This window comes from Phodopus roborovskii, unplaced genomic scaffold (assembly GCF_943737965.1).
Source record: "Phodopus roborovskii unplaced genomic scaffold, PHOROB, whole genome shotgun sequence".
NCBI classification, from domain to species: Eukaryota; Metazoa; Chordata; class Mammalia; order Rodentia; family Cricetidae; genus Phodopus; species Phodopus roborovskii.
Window position 1 is genome coordinate 10,893,392 of NW_026126599.1, and position 26,005 is coordinate 10,919,396.

At 43.4% G+C, this 26,005-nt stretch overlaps 1 protein-coding gene across 1 annotated transcript in view; it reads left to right on the forward strand.

Moving 5' to 3' along the window:
- Flt1 (fms related receptor tyrosine kinase 1) overlaps window positions 1-26,005 on the forward strand; it is a 158,070-nt gene that overhangs the window by 65,735 nt on the left and 66,330 nt on the right. Inside the window, exons 11-14 of the mRNA XM_051205137.1 lie at window positions 2,134-2,248; window positions 9,898-10,006; window positions 15,900-16,208; window positions 20,632-20,778. Of these exons, the coding sequence (XP_051061094.1) occupies window positions 2,134-2,248; window positions 9,898-10,006; window positions 15,900-16,208; window positions 20,632-20,778 (680 nt within the window). The remainder of the gene's footprint in view (window positions 1-2,133; window positions 2,249-9,897; window positions 10,007-15,899; window positions 16,209-20,631; window positions 20,779-26,005) is intronic.

Consider the following 26,005-nt stretch of genomic DNA (forward strand, 5'->3'; position numbering starts at 1 on the left):
ATTGTGGTCATGATAAAAGATATGCATATTCTTAGTGATCTCCATTAAAGCATGTTTATCTGACTATGAAAACTGGGCAGTAGGGGACAGGGGCATGACTCAGTGGTAGAGCACTCACATTGCCTGAAGCCAGAGTTCCATCCCTAGGAACACACACACACACACACACACACACACACACACACACACACACACACACGAACACATGCGCGCACACACATGCACACACCTTTGTGAAGAAACAACATAATCACTTCTTCATGTAGTGTTGGTCTGGGCTGGGGACTCAAAAGCAGGCAAATGCAGAACAAGAGACTATTATGGTTTATGCAATAGAAGCCAGAGGCCTAGCCAGCAGATGCTAACCTTCTGAAGCCACTTCCCAGCTCAGGACCCCTGGAGGATCTCCTGCCCTCTCCAGCCTGTCTCTCTCACTTGCTCTACTGTCCTACTTTTCTATATATTTTTTAAAATTGACTTATTTTTTTGTATATGCATTGGTTTTTACCATGGTGCATTGGTGTTTTACCATGGGTGTTGGGTCCCCTGGAACTGGAGTTACAGACAATTGTGAGCTGTCATGTAGGTTCTGGGAATTGAACCAGGGTCTGCTGGAAGAGAAGCTAGTGCTCTTAACCACTGAGCCATCTCTCCAGCCTCTTTTATTTCATGTAAGTCATCACTGCTCTGGATCACTTAGGACCCGCCACATACTCCTTCTGGAGTTTTAAAACTCCTTCTCATTTGAGAGTCTCCGGGTTCTTCTGCCCCAGCCATGCTCAAATTGCAGCCAGAAAACTTTCTGTTCACTGAAAGTTCTAGACCAGCTGGTAAGGACACAATGTGGTGATACCTTTTTTTTAAAATTTATTAAAGCTTGCCTGAGGATTAAGAAAGCAAAGTTAGCCTCAAGCTAAAGAGATCAGGCAGCAGTGGTGCACACTTTTAATCCCAGGACTCAGGATTAAGACATAGATAGATCTCTCTGAGTTCAAGGCCACCATGGCATACACAAGAGTGAAGAATAACAGAGTTCATGCCTTTGATCCCAGCACCTGGGACCACACACTTTTAATCCCCAGCACTAGGGAGGTGTATTAGACACGAGCAAGGGCTCAAAGGTGGCATTCAGTCTCAGAACTCTCCAGCCACAGTGAGGAGAGCATAGCAGTCTGGTATTACTGTCCTGAGGTTTGGTGGAGCAAGAATCGCCTTTCAGTCTGAGGTACAGGTAAGACCTAGTGGCCAGCTGCTTTGCTTTTCTGATCTTCAGCTTGAAGATTTAATAAATCATAAATAATATATCACCACAGTACAAGACAATAAAATGCTTATAAAGTTCCTGACCCCCCACTAGAGAAATGACTCAGCAGTTAAGAGCACTAGCTGCTCTTGCAAAGGACTTGGGTTCAATTCTCAACACCCATAACCATTCACAACTCCAGTTCCAGGGATCTGATGCCCTATTCTGGCCTCCACATGTTACACATGTTACACGGACACAAACAAGCAGACAAAATACCCTTGCACATAAACTAAAAGAAATGCATCTTATTTTAAAAAGTAAAAGAGAGTTCGTAGACTTTAAATGTCAACACTGTTACCACTTTCCTTTGGTTAAACACTTGAAGCCTTGCTGTGCTAAGACCAAACTTGAAGAGAAATTAATTAAATTAAGTAAATGATTCCAAGATGTTTGTTTCCATGGAGGGAAATAAAGATTGTCTACCTAACTAACTAGTATGACTTAAAGCCACCCTGCATAGATGTAAAATGCCTTTATTTCCTCAAGGTTTCCATTCGTTAATATAACACCCCCCCACTACCACTATTACCACCACACACACACACACTAGGAACTAACTAAAATCCAGGCATTAAATGTCCTGCTTTGTGTATTTTTACACAAATAGTGAGGTTAGGAAAGACATCTGATAGCATGCTGTTGGAGTATCTCCCTACTTAGTAGGTACAGTTGCTATTTTTAGTTCCTAAATATGAGGAGAGGGCCTAAGACAGAGAAGGTCATAAGTTTGTGGTTTTCTACCTGAGAACTGTCCCCACCTTCTCCATCTCCCTGTTCTGTGCTGAAGGCAGTGCTGTGACATTGTGATGGCTTCTTCTTATCTACAGGTATGAGTTCTGTTCCGAGAATGAAGACTCCTCCATCCTGGATCCTGACAGCAATGTAGGAAACAGAATTGAGAGCATCACTCAACGCATGATGATCATAGAAGGAACCAACAAGGTACCATTTGTAGGAAATGGGTGTTGGGATAGTCTCAAGACATGCCCTCAGATCCTGCGCCTAGGTTTTTTAGACCCAGAAGTAATTCAAAAGTTCAAAATACAGAGAGAAAGAAAATCTCTTAGGCATGTCTTCATGAAACCATACATTAAAATTATTCAAGTTGCTTTACTTCCCTGACTGAATTCTTCAGACTCCTGGTTCTCCTCTTTCTTCCTGTTCCCGTGTGTGTGTGTGTGTGTGTGTGTGTGTGTGTGTGTGTGTGTGTGTGTGTGGTCATATGTGTGCAGTACCCGCAGAGTCCAGAAGAGGGCATCAGACTTCTGTAAAGCCAGAGGTACAGGTGGTTGTGAGTGTCCGCTCTCATTCTCCCATGTGGGTGCTGGGAATGAGAACTGAATTTGGGTCCTGTGCATGAACCATACATGTCCTTAACCACTGAGAAACTATCCCTCCAGCCTGGAGAATTCATTCTTAATGAACACCAAGATGGTGCATATCAGTAGCTCCCCATCCCAATGACATATTCAAGCCTCTACCAATTGCTGCTACAGTCACATTTTTAGGGTGGGGCCTGGAGTCCACACGAGTGCTGGGGTTAATGCCACACACTACCAGGTGATTCTAGCCTACAACCATGCCTGGGTTCTACTGGTTTACACAAAGTGGGATCCTAGTAAATAAACACTAAGACAAGGCTTCAACCCAAAGTTCAACATTTCTGTCTCAACAAAATGCCATCTATCCTTCCATCCTGCCAGGTAAAGTCTAGGCTGGGCATGCAAACACACACCATCTATTGAGGTTCCTCAGACTACATGGGCCCACTGTATATTTTTCCCCTTCCATTCTTGTACCATTCATGGTCCACTTCCCCCTCTGAGTGCAGGAAAGAGCTGGCACCCTGGGAGTCAGAAAAGCCCCATGGGCTGCAAAGGAAGACATTTTCCCCTTGAAGTAGTGAAGGGTGTGCTTAGAAACCAGCTGTAGTTGGGCAAGGGACTAGCAATATTTTAAAAAACAAACCAAATAACCCCTTGCCAACATCTCTTTATACATGCTCGTCTTGATCTGAAGTAGAGCTTGCCTATAAATCCTTTTCAAGTAGGGTTATACTTAAAATAGCCATCTATTCTGCTGTGTCCTTGGATTAGAGGAGGAAAAGCAGATGCACCATTCCCTATGTAAGATGCTTCTTTTCTTTTTTTTAAAGATTTACTGTTTTTCATTTTACGTGTATTCTGGTTTCACCTACATGTGTGTATGGGCACTGTATACATGCAGTGCCTGTGGAGGCCAGAGGAGGGCGCTGGATTCCCAGAAACTGGAGTTACCTGTGGTTGTGAGCTGCGGTGTAGGTGCTAGAAACCAAACTTGAGTCCTCTGCAAAAGCAAGAGTTCTTTGATCACTGAACCATGACTACAGCTGCCCTCATCTCCCATTTTTATTTTCCTTTCTTTTTCTCTTTCTCTCTGTCTCTCTTTCCCTCTCCCCTCCCTCCCTCTCTCTCCCTCTCTTTATTTCTTTCTTTCTTCCTTCCTTTCAGTCAGGGTCTTACTATAGCCCTAGCTGGCCTGAAACAAAAACAAATTCATAGAGTCCACCCATCCCTCTGCCTCCTGAGTGCTGAGATTAACAGCATGCATGCACCACCATGGCTGGCCCTGCTTTTTTTTTTTTTTTTTAAGCATCTTTTTTAATATACTAATGTCAGCATCCTTTTTTGGAAAGTCAGAGTGGTTTTCTCCATTTGGAACATGGACAGCCCGAAGCCACACAGAGTAAAAGGGTAAAGAAATTCAAACCAAAGTCTCCAGATTCCAAACTCTGCACTCTCGTGGCCAACTAAGCCAAAAGAAGACAAATAGTCCACTGTGTGACATTAACGGTCACTTGCTAAGGATTTGGGGATGGTTGTAGGTACTTCAGTAGTTGGAATGGTTTATAGCTTTTCCCCCAACAAAGTAATCAGGAGCTAGAAAGTTCCATGGTGTCCAGCCATTGGTGAAAGACTTTAATGAACAAGTTAGACGAGAGGGCATTCGGTTAACTTGAACGTTTGGCTTGGGTAGCTATTGTTCACTAACCCTAGAGAGGCTGCTTGCGGGTTTCCCAGATGACCTCACTGGCCCGTTCATTTTTTTTCCTTCTTCCTGGCCACACAGGCGAATGTACTGCTGATCCTAGACATTTACCAAGAGAATTTACAAGTGTGGTTTCAGTGGGATTTCTGTCTTGTTTTCCTACCACAAAAATATATAGTGAGCAATAAAACTGAATGGAATAAAGCTGGTTGAGATTCCTGATGGGCATGAACTCATGGAGTTACCTGACTCCATGTACAATGCCTGCTAATAAAGAACCTGGTGAGAGCAGAAGAAAACCTTGGCTGAGATAAAAAAAAAAAAAAAAAAGTCTACCCCAATTTTCCACTCAGGCTGGAAATAAATGTATTGTCTTTTAGTTGTGTAGATAAAAACTTCTATGCACGGTTGGCTGTTGTACCACCTGGCCCATGTTCAGGAGGCACAAGTCAAACTCTCCCTCCTTCCATCCTTATAGCCAAGGGCAAAGATGTCCACAGCTCCTCCAAAGAAATGGAGTTAGTGGTGTTTATCCTCCCTCGCTTCCTGTGGTAAAGTTGAAATGACCTGGGGAGGGGGCCCTCTACACACAGAACTTTACCACCATGACTGCTGCACAGACTGCAGTGTAATCCCCCAAAAGGCCTCAGTCACAGATAATGAAGAATATCCAAGGTCATTTGGATCATAAAACATTTAATATTCTTCATAAAGGAAGTGAAAATAAACATAGAGTCCCGATCCATCGGGCAGTTGCTGATACAGTTATGCTGGAAATAAATAGATGATATCAGGTTCTGGATTTAGGAGAACTCACTGGTTTTAGCATTAATTAATTAATTAGTTAATTAACTACTATATGTTTGTGGGTGAGAAAAAGCTTTTCTTCAGTTGACAGTTACAAGCATAGTTTGCTGTTTCTAATTGTATGCAATCAGTGTTCCTTTCTTTTCTTTTCTTTCTTTCTTTCTTTTTTTTTTTTTTTTTTTTTTTTTTTTTTTGAGACAGGGTTTCTCTGTGTAACAGTCCTGGCTATCCTGGAATCCTGGAACTTACTCTGTAGACCAGGCTGGCCTTGAACTCACATAGATCTGTCTACTCTGCCTCCAGAGTGCTGGGGCCAAAGGTGTGTGCCACCATGCCCGGTGTTGCACGCAATGTTCTTTACAGTTTAGGCCTTTCTGTTTCTTTGGTACAGTTTGAAACACACTACAGACGCACACACAGTCACACCACTTGCCCAGCAATGCTCTCCTGTGGATTTGTGTAGGTGCGGGAGCTTTCATAGTGGGAGCCCTGGGGAGATTCAGGGGGTTTTGTTTTTTGTTGTTTAGGTCAGTGAAGGGCACAAAGAGACAGAAAATTCCAAAATTTCATTTCCTTATTGGCAAGCTTTGGCCCACATTTGTCAGTGGCTAAAAGTGAGTGTTGAATTTTCACATTGTTCAAATGAGCCACCAGGAATGGAGGTTTGTGGCTCTAAAATCAGAGGTGGACAGAACCCTGAACTGATTTTGTAAGGCTAGAGAATAAGTACAGCCTGCCTGCAATAGCGGCATTGCTATGGACTTGTGTGAGGGTAAAGAAGGAAGTGTGTAAGTATCGGAGACAATCCATGACATAGACAGTCATACTAACCCCAGAACTACGGCTCATGGTCCAGTTCCCACACAGTCTCTGCTTCTGTTTTCCCATCATGAGGTTCCAGTGTGCCATTCTAGGCTCATTTCAGCTCTTCCATTATACACCTCCTTCTATTTCTCCCTAAAATGCTGAAAAGAAAGCTGTGTCAGAAACATCCTGGGATTAAAATCACCATTCCATAAATAGACCTGCACTACCATGTCTGGCTTCTGATGACATTTTTGTTGCATGTTCCTGGGTCATAGAAAAGGGACCGTGTAACAAGCACAAAACCTTTAAGAATGCAGAGTATGCTGGACTGGAAATCTTGCTAGAAGCTGTTAACCCCAAAGGAGCCCATCAACAGAAGGGTTTCCGTCTTTCTTAATGTTGTAATTTGCCACGTTCATCCTCTGTCTAGGCCAGTGTGGATTTTAAGTCACCCATCGTGAATGAGTTGCTACAACTTCTCTGACTGAGTCAAATGTGAATATGCTAATTAGAGTTTAGCCTAGTGCTTCTGCTGTCGTTGCTGGTCCTCAGTTCTCTTCCCTTCGTTTTCACTAATTACAGAATTAATGTGTCCTGAGATGTCCTTTTAGTGTGCCCTAGGAAATACATGACTACAACTCTAAGTATCTGTTACATCTCAAATCTTTGGCGCTTTCTATTCTAAAGTGTAAAGGGAACGATTTGGTGTTCTGCTCTGCTTTTTCACTTTCCCCTGTGGTTGTGAGCATCCATCAGGTTGGTTGGTCCTTTTAACACAAGGGACTCATGCATCCTTACTTACTGTCCCATGAGAAGCTGTCTTCCAGTCCAACCAAAGGATGCTGAGCACAGTCACACTTAAGCCCCTGTCTCTGACCTGACCTGGCTTATACTCGTCAAATATCTTTCATGGGGTTTATGCTGTTTTTGAGACAGGATCTCACTATATATCCTTGGCTGGCCTGCCTCAATACATAGACCAAGCTGGCCTCCAACCTACAAGATCACTTGCCTCTACCTCCTATGGCTGGGACTAAAGGTGTGCAGCACCACACCCAGCCTATATCTTTGATGTTATGTGAAAAGATAATTAGGTTTTTTTTTTTTAACTTTAAGACATATTTGCTAGAAAAAGAATATTCTAGAAGTAACTTTTAGTAAAATTGATCATAAGTCTTACATTTCACCTTATGGTAAAGTTTAGTTTTTCTCTAGTTAGAACCTTTTCATTCACCAATCATTTCAAATCATACCACTTAAAAAAAAAAAGTTGAGATTGTGTGAAATCCCATCCCAGGAGAGCGGCATTCGCTCATGTCACCGACTACTCTGATTAATTAGTCTTTCAATGAAAATCCCTTGCAAATGTTAGAGAGACCTCTATGGATAAGATGTGGTGAGCTTGGGTGGGTAAGCGATCAGCTTGGGTTCTGGTGTTCTACACCAGGCCTGTCTATGGTGTCTGGCATCTTGGGGTTCTTCATTTAGCCCCTAGAAGCCTTGATTGCCTTATTTGTTTAGCAGAATGACACCCCCATCTCATAGAGCTAAGATTCAATGAGGTAATGCTGTCCAGTACATATCAATGACAACATGAAGGTCCCAACACAAAGAGATAATAAACACTCCCACCAACATAATTTCAACTTGAACAGAAACCATGGTGAGGTTTAATTCTGAAGGTTGCCTGCCTGTGTATAAGGTGTCTTGTTTTGGAAGGCATCATTCAAGCAAAGAAAAAAAATTTGAATCATATTTACATGGAGTCGTATCACCCCTGGGCATCTCGGCTTTAGTCTCTGAATACATGAAAAGTCTGACATATCAATCTAAAATGGTTGTAACCATTCTAGACAATTTGGGAAGGTTGATTTATTTACTTTACTGCATGTGTCTGGGTGTTTTGCATGTATGCATGTCTGTGCACCATGTGCATGCCTGGTGACCGTGGAGGTCAGAAGAGGGTATCAGATCTCCTGGATCTGAAGTTACAGACCATTGTGAGCCACCATGTGGGTACTGGGAATCAAACCCTGATCCTCTGCAAGAACAAAGGCTCGTCCTACTGAGCCTTCTCTTTGGCTACACTGTGGGCAGCTCTGAAATGTGGCAAAGATACATATGAAGGCTGACTTCACCCTGCCACAAACCCCAGCTCCTCAGCTGCTCAGAATTCAGCAAAATCAAACTCATGTTAACAACAGTACAAATGCAACTTATAGAGAGGCAGGGAGTGACTGTCTGAAATGTCAAATAGTCTCAAGCCAGCAGAAATGGGTTTCTGCTTACTTTACTGGACAACAATAAATCCAAGAATCTAAATAAGTCTGCCTGGGTCCTTTAGGGTTAACAGTAAGAACTTACTTCGTAAGGAAGTTGGCCTTAAGCTGGCTGCCAGCAGAGGAAGGATTCAGTCCGCACTCACTTCTGACCTTCTGGTGAAGAGCTTGGGCATACCAGAGCCCAGACTCCCAAGACAACACTGGGGATCACAGTGCACTTGGTCATCTCTTTGTCCTTCCAGCTGCCACCAGCTAACGGTCCCCTCACAATGCCCCCTGCCCCCCAACAAGCTTGACACCTCACTACTTTCACATTGTCCATGCCTCTTGTTAGTGCATGTATAATAATTAAAAGAAGGTTGCTTATTGGAATTCATCAGTTCCCACTCTTAATTAAACTTAACAATCAAAACATTCTCTCAGGCTTCGCTGCCCACCTTGCAAAGAAGAAAGCATTTATTGGACCCTTAAGCAGGGAATGATTGATTCCAAACACTTTTAAAGTCATTGCCATGGGGATTGCCCTCTCTTGTCTTCCCATTGACATCCTGGCAGTGCCTTCACAGCGAGTGTCCAAAAAACTGAATGAAAAATACCATATCTTACAGCCCTCTTCATTATCTAGAGTCTTGATGACACGGAGAGGACCTATGAATGTGTATGATTAAGTGGATACTTCCAACGGTCAGGAAACCATTTGGGGGGACGGGGAATGGAGAAAGGAGTTTGCTGGCTAAAACCATTGAGCAGGCTTGTAGTCTTCAGATTCACCTATATTTTATGTGTAAGAAGTGTTCTGCTTACATGTATATATTTGTACTACATATATGTCTGGTGTTCACAGAGCCAGAAGAAGGCATCTGGATTCTGGAACTGGAATTATAGGTGGTTGTGAGCCGCCACTGGGTGCTGGGAACTGAACCCAGGTCCTCTGTGAGAGCAACAAGTGCTTCTTAACCACTGAACTGTGTTTTAGTCTTCTTGGTTTGTAGATTAAGAACAGAAATGGCTTAATTCCTTAGAGGAGCTGAGAGACCACACATGCAGTGTTCACCATGTCACTTAACCACTAAGAAAATGTTATGAACCTTCTCCAAGATCAGTCACTCGTGGGAATGCTTGCTCAGGAAAGTGCCTGGGTCTCATATGGCATAATCTTTGTCTTTAGCCAGCACACCTAACCCGTCTAGAGCCCTTTGTGCATAGACAGAAATGGCTGAGCCACCTTTTCTTCAGTCTGTGCCCACACAGATGCCTCCTGTGACCAGCTGGCACCCACACTCTCAGGGCACCCAAACAAGAAAAGGCCTGGGCCTCACCTGTCCCTCTTACAGACATGGACTGACCACCTCGTGGGGTGGGACGTGCAGTCCCACACCCTCAGCTTCAGGTCTGTGATTGTTATGCTAGCAGACTGAGATAAGCCTAAAACCCTACAAGGAGTCGGATGTCATAGGCTCCGGTCTCCTGAGGACCTGCCTTCCTGTTATTTTTCTGTTCGTGCTGGGGTTCCACAAGCCGAGAGCTTGCTGGTGGCTACCACCCCTGCCTGCAATGCCCCCTTTAAAGGCTACGTGAAGGAATAGCTGAATCACTCCAGCCCTCCGAGTTGCTTAGGGCTGTTCCAAAAGATCTCTGTCCTCTAGCTGAACTTTGTCTCTTTTACAGACGGTTAGCACCTTGGTGGTGGCTGACTCGAGAACTTCTGGAATCTACAGCTGCAAGGCCTCCAATAAAATAGGGACTGTGGAAAGAAACATAAAATTTTACGTCACAGGTAAGCTATATTGACTCCACCCACACAGAGACTAGATGGCCTCTGTCTCTCTTCAGCCCCCTTTGCTGTCAGTGCCCTTGGTGATTTTTTTTTTTTTTTAAAAACATTCTGTAGACACGGCAAGCTGTGAGGACCTCCATTCTTGCTCTGAGGAGTAGAATTCCACAACACTGTTGGCTTCTTTAAAGAGCCACTTCCCTGAATTCTCTCTCAGTGTGTTTATGTCTCTTTCCCACACTGGATTATAAATTTGGGAGCCCATATGCTTGCTTTTGAACCCCTTTGGGAAGCATCCTCTCAGAAAAGACGAACTAGTTTACGCCCAACCCCTATGATGTTAGAGGGTTTGTTATTGTTGTTTTTTATCTTTTACTCTTTTGTTTTCGGGGTGTTTTGTTGTTGTTTTGTTTTTTGTTTTTTGAGGGGTTGGTTTTGTGGGGGGGTTGTTTGTTTATTTGTTTTTTTACACATAGAAGTTCATAGTGAAGTCATTCAGACCTTTGGGGGACTGAGACTCTCCTGTCAAAATCTGAAACTAAACTTTGTTCATCATAATTAATGGGCTTTTTTTTTTTTTTTTTTTTGAGCATTTAGGGATTTTTAATTTTAAACCTGATGGGCTCTGCAAATCTTAAAACCTGCAAGGTACATGAGTGGCACTCCCTATGTCCCTCCATGGGTTCAGGAAGGAAATAAGTAACTCAAAGTCTAAAAACAATTGCCTGGCTCCATGCTCCCCCAATTTCAGAGGAAACCCAGGCAATCTGCCAACACGCTGGAAACTTCACAGTACATGGAGCAGGCTGCTGCTGACATTGCCTAGAAGTCTCCAGAAAGAACAAGCAGGACTAATTTGATGACATAGTTTGAGTTGTTAGATGATAGTAGCCTGTGGCCAGTGAGCCAAGTCCTAAAGTATCTGGGCCATGGAGACATCCTGAAGGTCATTCTCATAGGTTAGACCTGGACAGTGGCCCTGTGTTTTCTGGAGAGGGGAGGCAGCCACAGGAAAGCCCCCCTGCCTTCTCAACTTACAGTAACAGAAAGGGGTGCATCTTTTCTGTCTACCCCCAGCAAGAAAATTCTGGGGATGGATTCTCACAGAGATTTCACTCAAAGTAATCCGAGCTTAAATCCAGGCACTTTGGACTAATTAAATACAAAAGTTTGTATTATTCTTATTATTTAGTTGGGAACAGGTTTTTACAGTCTAAATCCATAGTCAAAGCATGTGTGGTTTGGAAGATGAAAGCTGGGACAATGCCTTCTATTTTGAACTTTCAACACATCTATGTTGAACAGTACACTAGCTTGCAACAGTTGACGGCATCCACTGCGGAATAGCACACGTCAATTCTGACGACATATCAGCATAAGCCCAGGTCCCCCAGGAAAAAGATGAGGGCATGTATCACCTTGTGTGTGTCCTAGAATCAGTATGTATCACCTGTAGCAATAACGTGGTGTTTGGATTTGCTCTTTGGTACCGCCACTATCCAACAGATAGAAGCACGTATGTAACTTAAACTTTTCTGGGGGCTACAGAGATGGCTTAATGGTTAAGAGTGCTCGATGCTGCTGCTGCAGAAGACTAGGGTTTGGTTCCCAGTACCACATCAGGCAGTCCATAACTGTCTGAAACTCCAGTTCCAGGTGGTTCCATGCCCTCTTTCTGGCCTCCATGGCAACTGCACAAACATGTGCATACCAACAGGCATACATATTAAACAAAAAGAAAAGAAAATTTTTAAATTTTTTTCTAGCATTCATTTATTTTATAGAAAAAACATTTTAGAGGCTGGGTGATGGTAGTGCATGCAATCTCAGCACTTGGGAGGCAGAGACAGGTAGCTCTGAGTTGGAGGCCAGCCTGGTCTACAGAGCAAGTTTTAGGACAGCCTGGGCTAAACTGAGAAACCCTGCCCCAAAACATCACCCCCATTTTAAAAAAAAGAAAGAAAAAGAATAACGTGTTATTTAAGCCAGTATCTCTAAAATACTATATTATATTCTTAATATGTAGTCAACATTTAGGGGATGGTTTTCCTGGTGATTAAACCTAAGACTTCATGCAGATGTTTTACCACTGAGCTACGCCCACAATCCTGTGTTCAACAGAAAAACAAAAGAGCACACGCACACATGGGCACACACACACACAGAGGTACACACACAGAGGTACACACACACAATCACACACATGCATGCATATACTCTCACACACACACACACGTATACACTCAGGCCCCACTTCTCTGCTTTAATTTTAATCGATTTAAAATAAGTGAAATAAAATTCAGACCTTAACTCACACAAATCACTAGTCAGTGGTTCAAAGCTATGTGTGCTCAGCAGCCTTTAGCCATACCTGGCTTGGCTCTCACTCCGTCCATCCCTGTGGATGAGAGCCATGTTCACATCTATGCCCACATCTCCCCTGCCTTTGCCTGCCCCTGACCCCTCACTGAGTCTTTCCTTAGGCCACTTCTTGTACACTGACCCAGCAGTGAGCACACTGATGAGGCCTGCCCTCAGGCGAAAGAAGAGCCTGGGACAGTCTAGAGGCACACTTGGGAACCATCTTTTTCTGGGAATTTTGGGACCACCCTCCACCCCAGGCCCTTGAGCATTAGCTAGAGTGGCACAGGCTCAGGGTAGGCACACTCCTTTGGCCTATGGATGTTTCATATTTTAGGGAGGGGTCCAGCCAAACCCAGAGGCCCCTGGAGAGTTGGTTCTGGGAGAGGGTGTACCTGCTGGAAGCTCACAGCACTTCTGAAAACACACAAACTTTAACTTAAGCCTGAAACAGCTCATAATCTAGGCCTTGTTGTCTAGGATATATTTTCCCCCTAACTCTCCTCTACCAGCCCTGGAAAAGTGTACGTGTGGGTTGATGAGAGACTGAGCTGTCAATTCACCACTGGCTTTTAGCTAATTATTATATTTTTTCATATCAAATCTTTGCTCCAAATTTTTTATATTTTATTTTATTTTAAGACAGGGTTTCACTATGTATCCTTGGTTGCCCAGGAACTTCTATGTATAGCACACTGTCCTTGAACTTACTGCAGTAACTTACACAGTGACCTCACTGGTAGAGCCCCTTAGACTCAGTATCATGTAGGTCGTGAGTTCAATCCCTGGGATCCCTCACCCCTAAGGTAGACGTATAAACTTTAAATGCTGTGGAGACCGATTTGACACTTTATTGGTTCTCAATTTAATTATGTCCCTTTTCTTAAAACACAGTGATTTCCCCCTTCTTCCTGGGGAACTAGCTAGCATCCTTGGCCGTGTCCTCTCCTGATTTTGGTGCTTGTATCTGGTATCTAGGAACTAAGCAAAGCCATTCCTGTCCTTTCAGGGAATATTACTGCCAGTTTGCAGTGGGAGTAAAGTGTTCAGTGTTCCAAATGAGATCACACCAGTTTCTATTCTAGCCACACCAGTAAGGGGAAAATGCCTGCCCCCCCACCCCCCCAGGTGCCCATTTGTATTCAGGCATGCTCTGTCTACAAGAGACTGCCTGTGTTTTAAGAGTGAGGCAGGCTTCTCTTCTGGAGCCCTCAGGAGACTGTAGGTGAACCCCGTCCAGAGGAGGAGTGTTACTTGGTATTGATGATGGTTGTTTTAGGAAGGAATTGGCACAGCTGGAGAACAACAGCCCTTTCTTAGGGCCATTTCTATACTCAGGCTTAAAGAAGGAGAAAATCCTATTTGGTAGACAAAGATATTTGTCTACAGTCTTGTGTAGACTGAAAGCACAGTCCACAGAAAGAGGGTTACATTGAGAAACAGACAATCCTAAGGGCTGTCTGATGGCTTCCACCCCCAGAAACAGACTTGCAAGATAGATCTGGGTTTTTGTTTGTTTGGTTGGTTGGTTTTGGTTGTTTGTTTTTTCTCTCCTCCTGGTGAATTTTGGATGCTTTTTTTTTTTGGGGGGGGGTCTGGCACCCAGTGTGACTATGGGTGTGTGAGCTATCACCAAGGGTGAAACCGGAACAGCAATGTCTTATCTCCCTTGTTTCCCAATGTCACTAAATGCATTTTATTTTGAGATTCCTGGTGGCGCTTGGCAAAGATAAACAAAATCTTCCATCAGGAAACCTGTGAGCTATTTCCACAGGAAGTTTCAAATCACTAAAGTAAATAGAGACTCTGTACATGACCTCAGTGGTGTGACCGGGATCCCTGGGTGCCAACTCACTAGGATGAATCTGGAGGGATGGAGAAGGGCTCCGGTCTTAGGAAACGGCTGGCAAGCAGCCTGTGTGCAGCCCTCTGTCCTCATGTGTGTGAATGGTGACAGCAAATATGTCATTCTCAGATGGCTGCTGTGTCCTCTGTCACATCCTCTGATTTTCATTTTCAACCAAGAGCGTCTCCCGTCTCCTCCTTGCTCCTCAGCCACCACCACCTCATAGACTGAGGTTACCCCCTGCTTCCAGGTTTCAAATGAATACTTTGGCATTTCTTCAGACGAGACATTTTATAATACAGCCAAAGCCAGAAAAATCAGAAAAACAAGCAAAGTGAGATTTAGGAAAGAGCTGATACGATGTCTAATTTTGGACTATTGTCCCCTTAAGGTTTAAAGGTCTCTTTATAGCTTTGTGTACAGAGGATAATAATAACAACAGACAACAGCTCTTTTCATCTTCAAAGCTCTTTGTAAAGTGTTGGCCCAAATTCTTAGCTCAAATATAGATACATCACCAGCAATAAGCAATGGGAGGGTATTAAGAATAAGTCAGTTTGATGCCAGTGGCCATGATTTTAAAGCCCTCCAATGAATGTTCTAGAATGGCACTAAGAGGGCTGTACCCCTAAACTCAAATCTGAGTTCTGGAAGGACTACTGAGAGGTGGCATGCACACACTGGCGTAGAATGGGGAGGGGCTTAGGAGATGTAGAGAAAGGATAGAAACTGATCCTAAACAGCATGGCTTTTGTTGACGCCATTACCTTTAAAACTGTTTTTTTATTGTTTCTGAGACCGCCTCAAGTCGCCCAAGTCCTCTTCAAGCTTCCTATATAACTGAGGATGGCCTTGAACTCCTGGTCCTCCTGCTTCTTCCTTCTAAGTGCTGGAATGACACGTGTCCCCCTCCATGCTCCACCCCTTTCTTTCTTTAGAATATGACCTCCCGGCCTTATGGTGCTGGGTATTAAACCCAGGAGCTTGTGAACACTAACTAGACAAACTCTCTGCCTCTGAGATATGCTCCCAGCCCTAAATTTGACTTTTTAAACTATTAAAACTGGTCCAGATTTGCTTACATTTTCAAAAGAAAATTTGTTACCTTTCGTGTATGAGTACGATCATTCCACTAGAGGAGCCTAAGTGGGCCAGTACCCTGGTTGTCCTCTGGCCCCCTGGACTTGTAGAGAGGCCCAGGAGTGTTCAGAAGCAGTAGGGTGGAGGTCACTGTGAAGTGAGGGCTGTCCCTGGAGGACTGGCACTGACTAGCTCTGACCAGCCTTCCCATGTTCGTTGAAAATTGCTGTTTGGAACTAGCTCTTAGATTATTTTATTATTTTACTCTCTTCGAATGTCAGTTTACCAGGACTGTGTGTGATAAAGAGATGGGGAAAGAGGTTAGGAAAAACCATTTCACCATGAAGAGCAGCTGGAGACAAATAAGAAAATGTTACCTTCCCCAAACAGCCCTGGTTTTGCATTTCCTGTGTCACTTGGGATGGGCTCAACTCCACAGGTTCCCCCTGCTTTGTTTGATCATCACTTCCGCTAACACAAAAAGACAGAACCCTTGTCCTGGCTCGTGCTCATGCGTAGAGGATCCGTGGGGGAATGAATTGTTCTTGCCGTGCCTGAGTATCTCCTTGGGAGGCAGTGGTCTGAAGTTCTTCGTTCTTATTTTTATAGACATACCGAATGGCTTTCACGTTTCCTTGGAAAAGATGCCAACAGAAGGAGAGGACCTGAAACTCTCCTGCACAGTCAACAAGTTCCTGTACAGAGACATTACCTGGATTCTGCTACGGACAGTTAACAACCGGACCATGCACCACAGCATCAGCAAGCAAAAAATGGCCACCACTCAAGAGTACTCCATCACTCTGAACCTTGTCATCAAGAACGTGTCCCTGGAAGATTCGGGCACCTATGCCTGCAGAGCCAGGAACATATACACAGGGGAAGAAATCCTTCGGAAAACAGAAGTTCTCATTAGAGGTGAGCACTGCATCAAAAAGGCTATTTTCTCTCGGATCTCCAAATTTAAAAGCAGGAGGAATGATTGTACCACACAAAGTAATGTCAAACATTAAAGGACTCATTGAAAAGTAACAGTTGTCTCCTATCATCTTGGTTTATTGTTACTGTTGCTAACTTTCAGGCCCAGAGGAGATGTTCCTCTCAAAATGAGTTTGGACATGACAGTGTAATAAGGATCCCCAGTGCCCGCTGGCCCAGGACGCTCTCTGGGCAACCTGGTGTGTGTTTGGATGAAGATCCCTGTACTCTGCCTTCTCTTGTGTTTGCTCTTCTGTTTTCTCCTGCCTGATAGACAGCAACCTGGGACTCACCTTTTATTCCACTCTGATGCCAACCTCTTTTGATATATTTTTTAAGTTGTGAAGCTGCACAAACTGAATAATTTAAGCAAATGCTGGTTTCTGCCAAAGATGGACATGAATAAGTTAATTTTTCAGCACAGGATGAGTACAGTTGCATTTGAGTCTTTGTTTGGTGTCTACCTGGTTTTATTTTTAACTGTTTCATTTGCTCTTGACTTGTAAATAGTACCTGGATAACAAGTTATAATGCTTATTTATTTGAAAGTATTTTTTTTTACATGAAGTATGTTAAACTGGGGGTTCTAAGATGGGTTCCCAGGGGCGAAAAATGTTGATGTAATTCCAAGAGCAAAGCTTTGTCTCAATATGATTTATGAAGGTCCACAAGTCAGCTCCACCCTCCTCTATCCATTCTAGGAATTACACAGTTATGCCCCCAGTAGGGAGTCCAGCAATTAGGCACTGCTCCTCACTGCCTCGGACTGGACCAGCAACCCCTGACAGCCGGTGAAAGTACAGCAAGCCTTCATCCTCAATACTCATGGCCCCTGGGCACTGTTTTAAAGCCCTTCATCATGCTTCCCTGGCATTCACAGGTGTCCACAATTCATGTATCCAGGAAATATTGAGATCTGAGATTTCATGCAACCTTCTTAATATCTATTAGAAAATCTACCCATTAAAAAAAAGAAAAGGCTACCTTCTCTATATATGCAAATGTTAGTAGGATATTTATGGGGGTTAAGAAATTGCAAAAGTACAAAAACAGCATTGCAATTATTTAGATGTGTGCCTTTTTGAAATATCAAGAGCAATTACATTTTCAACTTGCATTCGAAGGAAAGGTACTTTTAATATGCATTGTTCTATTTCCATGTATGATTGATCTTTGTATGTGAACTATAGGGGTTGGGGGAAGCCAGCAATAATGACGAAAATAGCATGGCTGAGAAACACAGTGGCTGTGCAGTTCAATAGGAGGTGACAATATGACAACTCCTCAAGCTTGGGAACTCACCAGCCTGTTTCCTCCTTTAGGTAACAGACTGGGTCCCATGGCTAAACTTGTCTTTCACGTGGGAATTGCTTTTGTCAGAGTGTGAAAGAGTAAACAATAGCATTTCCCCCAAATGCCTGTTTTATGGAGCCCCAAACGCTGTGAAAACAATCAGTAGCCTGGAAGTTGTCAGCCCAGAGGAAAGAATAATCAATTGTGTCTTGAAGTTTTACCTATGGCTCTTTGGCCTGGCCTCTTTGTTCAGTCTGAGGCAATGTGTTCCTTCAGGAAACAAAACCTCAGCACCAGCACCATTAAGAAGACTTTGGGGGCTCAGCTTTTAGGGAAGCTTAAAAAAAATAAAAAAAGGAATGGAGGATTTAGGAAGCCTTCTCAGAAAAACTGAACTGAACATTCCAACTCCTTCCCTGGGAGCACGGGGATGTATTCCAAAAGACAATTTTAAGAATTCTATTCATTGTTTGTTGTATAATTAATCCTTCCAGAAGATTCTTTTAAGAAAAGAGACTATTGTATAGATTCTTTTTTTGTCCTTCTTTGGGGTATGAAGAGAGAGGAGGGTGAGAGAGAGAGCCTATAGATGAGACTAAATGAAGAGTAGGGTAATGAGGCTGGCTCCTCAGTCCCTTCCAAAAGTGGAGAAGAGAAACCATATCTTTCAGGACCTAGGACCTTGCCAGCAACCCAGGGTCATACCTATAAAAGGAAAAGAAACCCTTGTGGGCAGTTAAGTCTTTGGCTACTGATAACCAGCAAAAATATTCTGTTAATTCATATTATTTTAGTACAGGGGTCAGATTTCTATTTCTACCAACTATGTATAGGTTCCACGTATCTTTCTAACTTAAAATGTCAAAATACATTGTTACAAAGCATGAGGTAAAATTAACAAAATATGACCCTTAGGTTGAATGGTCCTATAGACAGTAGCAAAAACAGACAGAGCACATAAAAAACAGTTTTCTGTGCTTCAGAAGGTATGTGTGAACCTTGTATTTAAAGGGAGAGTTCTGTGTTTATTCCACAGCTTGTGTGAAGTTTGTATCAGACAAATAGGCCCTGTGGATGTTCTTTGCAATGTTTTTGTTAAAACATTCTCTTCAAAGTTCATCTGTCAGGGAAACTCAAAACTTATTTGTACAGATCAAATTATAAACTGTAGCTATGAAAATAATGGTGTTTTATAGGCCCTGTATTCAAACTTCTCTTAAGGCCTATGAGCAGTGATAAGCTGTTTTGTCACAGTTAACACATTGGTAATAGTAAAATATGCTGAGGGAAGCTAGGAAACTCAATGCACTGGGTCTGAGTTTGAGCTTAAATCTGTCCAAGTCAGATGGCCACTGTTAAATGCTAATTAGACATGTGTACTTTATTACTTTGTCATATCTCACTGATGTTTTGTAACAATGTCAACACTGTAATGAGCGAGCATGCACAAGTTATCATATATTGAAAGTTTTGTATGGGCTGCATTTTCAATCAAGAAAAGCTGACAGATTACTTAGATTGGAGACACAGAAATGCAGGGATGGGTTTGCCTAGGAGGGTGAGCTAAGTCAGGAGAGACTGTGATTGAGGCGAGAATAAGAGCGTTCTTGCGTAGAACCTCTGGAAGGAAGTTGTTAATCAGCTAGCACCTCCTTCAACAACTCTTGCCTTCGGATTTCATTTTATGTAAAACAAGAAGACTAATGATAAGCTATGGAACCCAAAACCCTTGAGAAATCTCCTCATGGATAGTAATCCTACCCCGTTATTGCTACTTCCCCGTGTTAATATGATGATATATTTCTTAACCTGGGATTTCAAAATGGCCTTAACAAATGCTGACCCTGAGAGTTTTCCTGCAGGAATTTAAAGAGAAAGGTGTGGGGATGCAGCAGACTCCTGCAGGGGACATGGAACCCCGGCCACAGCGTCACTTTGTAGTAACCATTCCTAAGCTGCTCTCTCCCTGTGTTAATGCCCTAAGACGAGGAACCAAACCTGGTCAGAGAAAGCTCAGACCAGTGTGCAGAATATGTAAGTCATACCCAAACCCTTGGGATTTCTGACCTAGGATTTGCAAACAAGATGGGGAAGGGGGACTGAGGTGGGGACTGGGGGTGGGGAGCCACATTAGGAGACATTTCTGTCCTTCTCTATTGGGCTTGAGCCCCTGGTCCAATCCCACCTCTCTAGAATGTATACACATCAGCAGGACTGACCGTCTACTTCATTTACACAGAGACACTGTACTCATTCGGGGCCCTGGGGGTACTGTGGTTCCTATGTGGGATTTTAATATTATAATGTATTGCATCTTAATGTATTAAGTTCATTTTTGTTGTACTATATTGGTTGGCATTTTATTAAAAAATAAATTGTATTGTACCATATTTGTATGTTTTAAGAGAAAATAATATAAAATACAATATTTGTGCTATTATATAGCGCAAAACCTATAATTTGTGCCTCTGCCTCTTGAATTAACTTCTTGGTTGCTTGCATTTGGGGAGGGAATGGAGGGAGAGGAGTAACCAATAAAGCTTTGAAGATGTAAGAATTCTCCTGTTTGGTCTGCTGCCTCAAAATGCAGGTTGTGGAATAACACAACCCACTCCATAAAGCGCCAATCAGTACAAGCTCAGGTGCCATCAGGTTCAATTCAAACATATGGTTCCCTTGGCCCCTCACAACATGTAGCAGGAATGTTAAAAAGAAAAAAAATTATAACCCTACACACACAACTATGTGTTTCATGTTTACGTCCTGAAATGCATGAAATATTTGAGTTTTAGAAAAGCTTTTTCTTGTCAAAGAAGAAAGTGAGTTGGTCAGTCAAAGCCTGTGTATTAATATCTAAAAACCTGACAATCCAGCCTAGTCCCTTATTTACCCATTCTAGCGCACTGCAATTTGTTGTCACACTTGTTAAGGGAAGCAATAGCTTTAATGAGTGAAAGGAAAGGGGACACAATGCATGCCTTACGGTGGTCACCTTGGGTGGTTTCTGTCTACTAAAATGCCAGTCTGTTTGTGCAATAGAAGTAACCACGGCCCTCTCTTTCCTCTTTAGATCAAGAGGCACCGCACCTACTGCAAAACCTCAGCGACCACAAGGTGTCCATCAGCGGCTCCACGACCTTAGACTGTCAAGCTAGTGGCCTCCCCCAGCCTCAGATCACTTGGTTCAAAAACAACCACAAAATACAACAAGAACCTGGTAAGATACTCCCTCACACCTGTTCATCCCCTTCGTCTCTCCCCCCTTCCCTCCCAGCCTCCCTATCCCTTGCCTCTCCAACATCTAGAACCTTCTTCTTAGCATGCTTGCAGACCATGTTTACTGCAGCTTCCAAGAAGGAGGCATGGAGCTGGCTTTGCCACCCCAGTCTCTCTCATTAGAAAGTGTTCTTACTACATTGGCTCATGCTGAGTGATTGAAGCAGCTCAGTGGGAAAGAAAGGGGAAGGCCACCCAGGAAGTGGCTCAAATCACCTTGACAGCTGGGAGACCCAGGAATGAATTTCTTGGCTTGAGGGATTGCATGGGCTTGTTTTGTTTTTGTTAATTTTTAAATTTTTACGTGTTTCAATGTTTCATCTGCATGTATGTCTATGTACCTCTTGATTTCCTGGTGCCTGTAGAGGCCAGAGAGGGTGACAGATCCACTAGAACTGGAGTTACATATGGCTGTGAGCCACCATCAAACCTGTGTCCTCTGGAGGACCAGCTAGTATTCATAATCACTGGGCTATTTCTCCAGCCCATATTACAGTTTTAAACACCTAATACAAATGGAGCTCAGACAGGTAGATTTATAATTTTTAAATTCATCTGCACTCATTTTAATTCTTTGGGAGGCACTATTTCATTATAGTAGTTTAACAAAACAACTTTCTTTTAGGTGTGTGTGTGTGTGTGTGTGTGTGTGTGTGTCTGAGTGCAGGTTCCAGTGGAGGCCAGAAGAGGGCGTTAGATCTCCTGAAGCTGAAGTTAGCAGTGATTGTGAGCTGCCTGACCTGGGTGCTGGGAACTCAAGTCAGGTCTTCTTGTGGAGTAGCAAGTCTCTCAATCACTGAGCTATCTCTCCAGCCCTAAAAGAAAGAAAGAAACAACTACTAACTTCAGCTAATTGCTGTGAGTTATTTTCTTTCAAAAATAAAACCAGCTAGATTAAAACCAATGACTATAACAGTGTGTTCTGCCTGCTTCATGCTGTGGCTAAATAAGACTAAACCAAACGTATTCATATTTTTGGTTGACAATTATATTTGTAGTAAAGAATAAAATTGTCAATTGTCTATCATGTACAAGGGCCTGGTTAGATGCCCATACTATAAATAAAATTGTCATTTATTTACAATATTTGACAACCTCAATCACCCATGTGACAGTGTGGCATACTTCTGAAATGTGAGTCCCCTACTCAGAGAAAACCTCCGTGGGAGTCTGGCCTGAATGAGGCCATGGTATGATGGCTTCACAATATTGACAGTGTCTTAGAAAGACTTTATATTGTGTCCAGCAAAGCCAGCCATGTCACACCATATCTAGAAGTAATACTTCTGTTATACAAATGCAGCAAGCTGGGACCAACTTGTCACTGCTCCCAAAGGCCTACCTCTCGCCAAAAGGAGTCTTCTTCCCTTTCGAAAGTTTTACTTCCCTTTTACTGAGGTTACTTAAAAAGGTAATTACGTGTGTGTGTGTGTGTGTGTGTGTGTGTGATATAACACTGTTTCTTCTATTCTCATACTGTATTGTTATTTTTAAAGATTCATTTTTAAATGTGTGTGAGTGATAAAAGCCTGTTTCTTCTATTAAGTGTGTGTGTGCATGTGTGTATGTGTAAGTGTATGCATGTGAGTGCAGATGGCTGAGGAGGCCAGAGACATGGATTCTTCCAGGGCTGGAACTAAGGGTGGTTGCTATCTGCCTGGCTTGGGTGCTGGGAACCACATTCAGATCCTCTGCAAGACCATCACATGCTCTTAGCTGCTGTGTTACCTTTAATCATCAGCTGATACGCAGTTCCCTTAGCAAGTGGATAGTCTTACTTGTGTCCTATTCATCATCATATTTGGCAATCAGTCAAATGCTCCAAGGGTGATGACTGATTGGCTTTTGAGATGTGTACACTACTTTTGGTAGCTCAGTTGGTAACCCAAATACCTAGGTTGGGGCGGGGTCTATAATAGAGCTATATCAGAGACTGAAGAGATTTTGGAATATCAAAATCTTAGGCCAATATGGAGAATAGACAACTTGGCCCAAAGAGATTAAATGACTAACTCAAGATGATGCACTACCAAAATGCTAGTCTGTGGAAAATTCATCCCTTGAGGTATTCTGCCAGAATAAAAAGATGAGTGAGTGTGTGGATAAACAAACACATAGCTCATAAAAAGACTGGTGTAACTTCTTCCTCTGTAAATTTAGGATCCATATCAACATAATAAAGACCCAAAGGAGTCCTTTGCGCCAGAAGCCTGGTAAAGTACTTTGAACCCTTTGTTCTCCAAACTCACTTAATCGGACACAGCACATATTCCACGTGTCAGTTGTCAAACCTTGAATTTGAGTTTAAAACTCAAATATGGTGGATCATGCCTGTGATCCCAAGACTTGGGAGGTAGATGCAGGAGTATTGGGAGGGAATTCAGGGTTCAAAGCCACACACGGGAGAAAGAGAGTATAAGTGCTAGGTAAGTCCACTTTGCAGACCAGGGCTTGAAGTCCCAGCATTACCCTCGGCTTCCTGCGCTCTGAGGTCCTGTTTACTTCTGGAACTGGAATAATGTAGACTGCACAGGACACAGTGAGGCTTCGATCATTTGACTTAGCCAAGCCACCATGGTCACAGTGGCCACCACAGCCATCTGACTCTCCACATTTGTGCAGAAACTGGCTGATGAGTCGGAACCCAAATGACAGCACTGAGACTCAGTAAAGCCCCCCAAACATCAGTCTAACTCCACCCCCCAAAGAAGTCCTTAAGTGAGTCGTCTATGAAGCTACACTAGATCCTTAACAAAACACTACTGTTAGCATGTTAACTTTCGCCAGTCTATGCCCATCTTCTCGCTTTACTGTTTAAAGCTATGATGGCTGGGCCACTGATGTGGCTCTGTGGGTAAAGGTGCTTGGTGCAAAGCCTGATGCCCTGAGTTCAATCCCCAGAACCCATGTGGTGGACAGAGAAGACTGATTCCCACAAGTGACTTACTCCTACTGTAACTTTCTGGGAAGGCAGTTCACACACCCACGACATTTCAAATGCAACCTGGGGTGCAGAAGTCAGGATAACACACCTTGTCTCCTTCACGCTCATGTTTAACATGTAACACAGGTAACATCAAACATGCTGACTCTACTGTGGCTGTTTCCATTACAAACCTGTGACTAAGGACCACTCACCACAGTAGCCAGCCCTGACTTGCCAAGGCTCCATGGAGCAGAAACCCCCTGCATGATATGTTAAACCAGTGAGGCCAGACTAAGTTTGTAAACCTGAGCATACAGCCCAGGATGTGAATCTCATAGAAAGTCTGGCCGCTCAATAAAGGGCTTGCATACCCAGAGAGTCGTGGGGGTGCTGGATCCTTAGCAGGATCCGGTCCACTATCATTGTTACTTGAGAACTGATAACTCTTCAACATTCCAAAGAAAATAGGAGAGAGGAAGCTGGGTACGCATGCGAGCTCATGCCCCGGTGACCATCAAATGCTTGTTGAAAGAGTTTAGGGAAGCTGGAACTTCTGCTCCCTGCTCATTTCCTCCCAGGAAACCCCTTGCAGTGAGACACAGCCATTCTTGCAAAGGAAAGCAAAGGCAAGAAAGCTGGGTAGTAACTTCTTGGGCCAAAGGGCAGCCGGCAGGAACAAAAGGAAATCTGGAGTGTGCAGGCCTGGGAGAGCATGCACACAGGCATGGGGGTCACCTCTGCTGCAGCCATGGAACAAGAGGAAAAGGCCCCAGCAAGCCATGCCACTGACTCCTGCAGCCGTGGGCTCTCCGCTTGATCCGTGGACATCACCTGCCAAGGGGCTCGCCTTCCTCACTCTGCCTGCCTCCTCTACCCTCTGGCCTCCTTCCGTCCCTGCCTGGCAAACCTACTGTCCACCTGGAATCTTTGTCACCAGGGTGTTTCTTTTATGTCTCGTGGCTAGGAGACATCCTTTCTTCGAAGCTTCCTTTCATGCCTCATGCAATCACCCATTCTCTGGCTTCCTGTGTACTTGCTTTTCAAATCTTCAAAGACAGGTATGAGGTCTTCCCACAGTAAGTGCAAATTACTGATCATTCAGTCAGGCAGCAAGAACCATGTTAAGCTCACTTAATGTTCCTCACCGTTACCTGAGGTGGACGCTGGTGTGAGAAGGTTCACGGTGGCTTTTGCTTCACAAACACTACTGCCTTAGGCATTTCACTAGCATTCATTTGTCTCTTTCATGGCAGTGTGGAGAAGTTCACTAAGTTATTCTGCCTATTTTATAGATTCAAGCATGAAGAAGTAGGGAGAGGGGAGAAATGATGGGGTTCAGGTCATGTCACGTGGGCAGCTAAGCCTGTCTCTGACATGTGCAACTAGTATGACTAGATGTGTCACATCTGTCATAAGACGACAGACAAGCATCAGTGCTAAACAGCCAGGTTGGCATCAAAAATCATTTAACAGCATTGAAGACCTCTGCATTCCTCTCAAATGTAAAGGTTTCTACAGCTTGTATTTAAAATATGGTTTAAAAACATATTTAAAGCATTTTTAAAACCTGGGCCTGCCACATATAAAGACAGAAATTATCTTGAAGCCAAATCTAGTCATCTGTAAGGGTGTTTCATTGTTCATTTGTCTTTATTTTATTTTATTTTGAGACAGGGTCTCACTATGTAGCTCTTGGGTGACCTGGAACTTGCTGTATAGACCAGGCTGGCCTTGAACTAACAGGGGCAGATGGCTGACTTTGCCTTCTCTATTCAGGGATTAAAGGCAAGCCCCATCATGCCCAGCTGATTTAAAGATTTAAAGGGGTCAGAATTAATGCCACATCAGCTCAGACTTCATTTGTTTACTTAATTAATGCTTATAAGCTGCTACTTTCTATGTGGCACTGTGCTAGGTATGCAGACATGCCATGAATCCATACATTTGTCTTCCACTTGCCCCGTCCAGCTGAGGACCAAATTCAGGGCCTTATGCGTGGTAGACAAGAGTACACCACTGAGGCCTGAACTCTGGATATTAAAATTAAACAAATGAAGCTACTATCAAAATTTAACATTTTAAAACATTATATAACCAAAAGACAAGTAATGAACTCGTGTATGTGTCCTGATGGGATGTGGCTTTTTCATGAAACAACCATCCTTCTCTGGCTTACTCACTTGCTCACTGTCCACATTAGCATCCATCCTTGTCTGGCTTGCCACTGTCCATATCAGCTGGC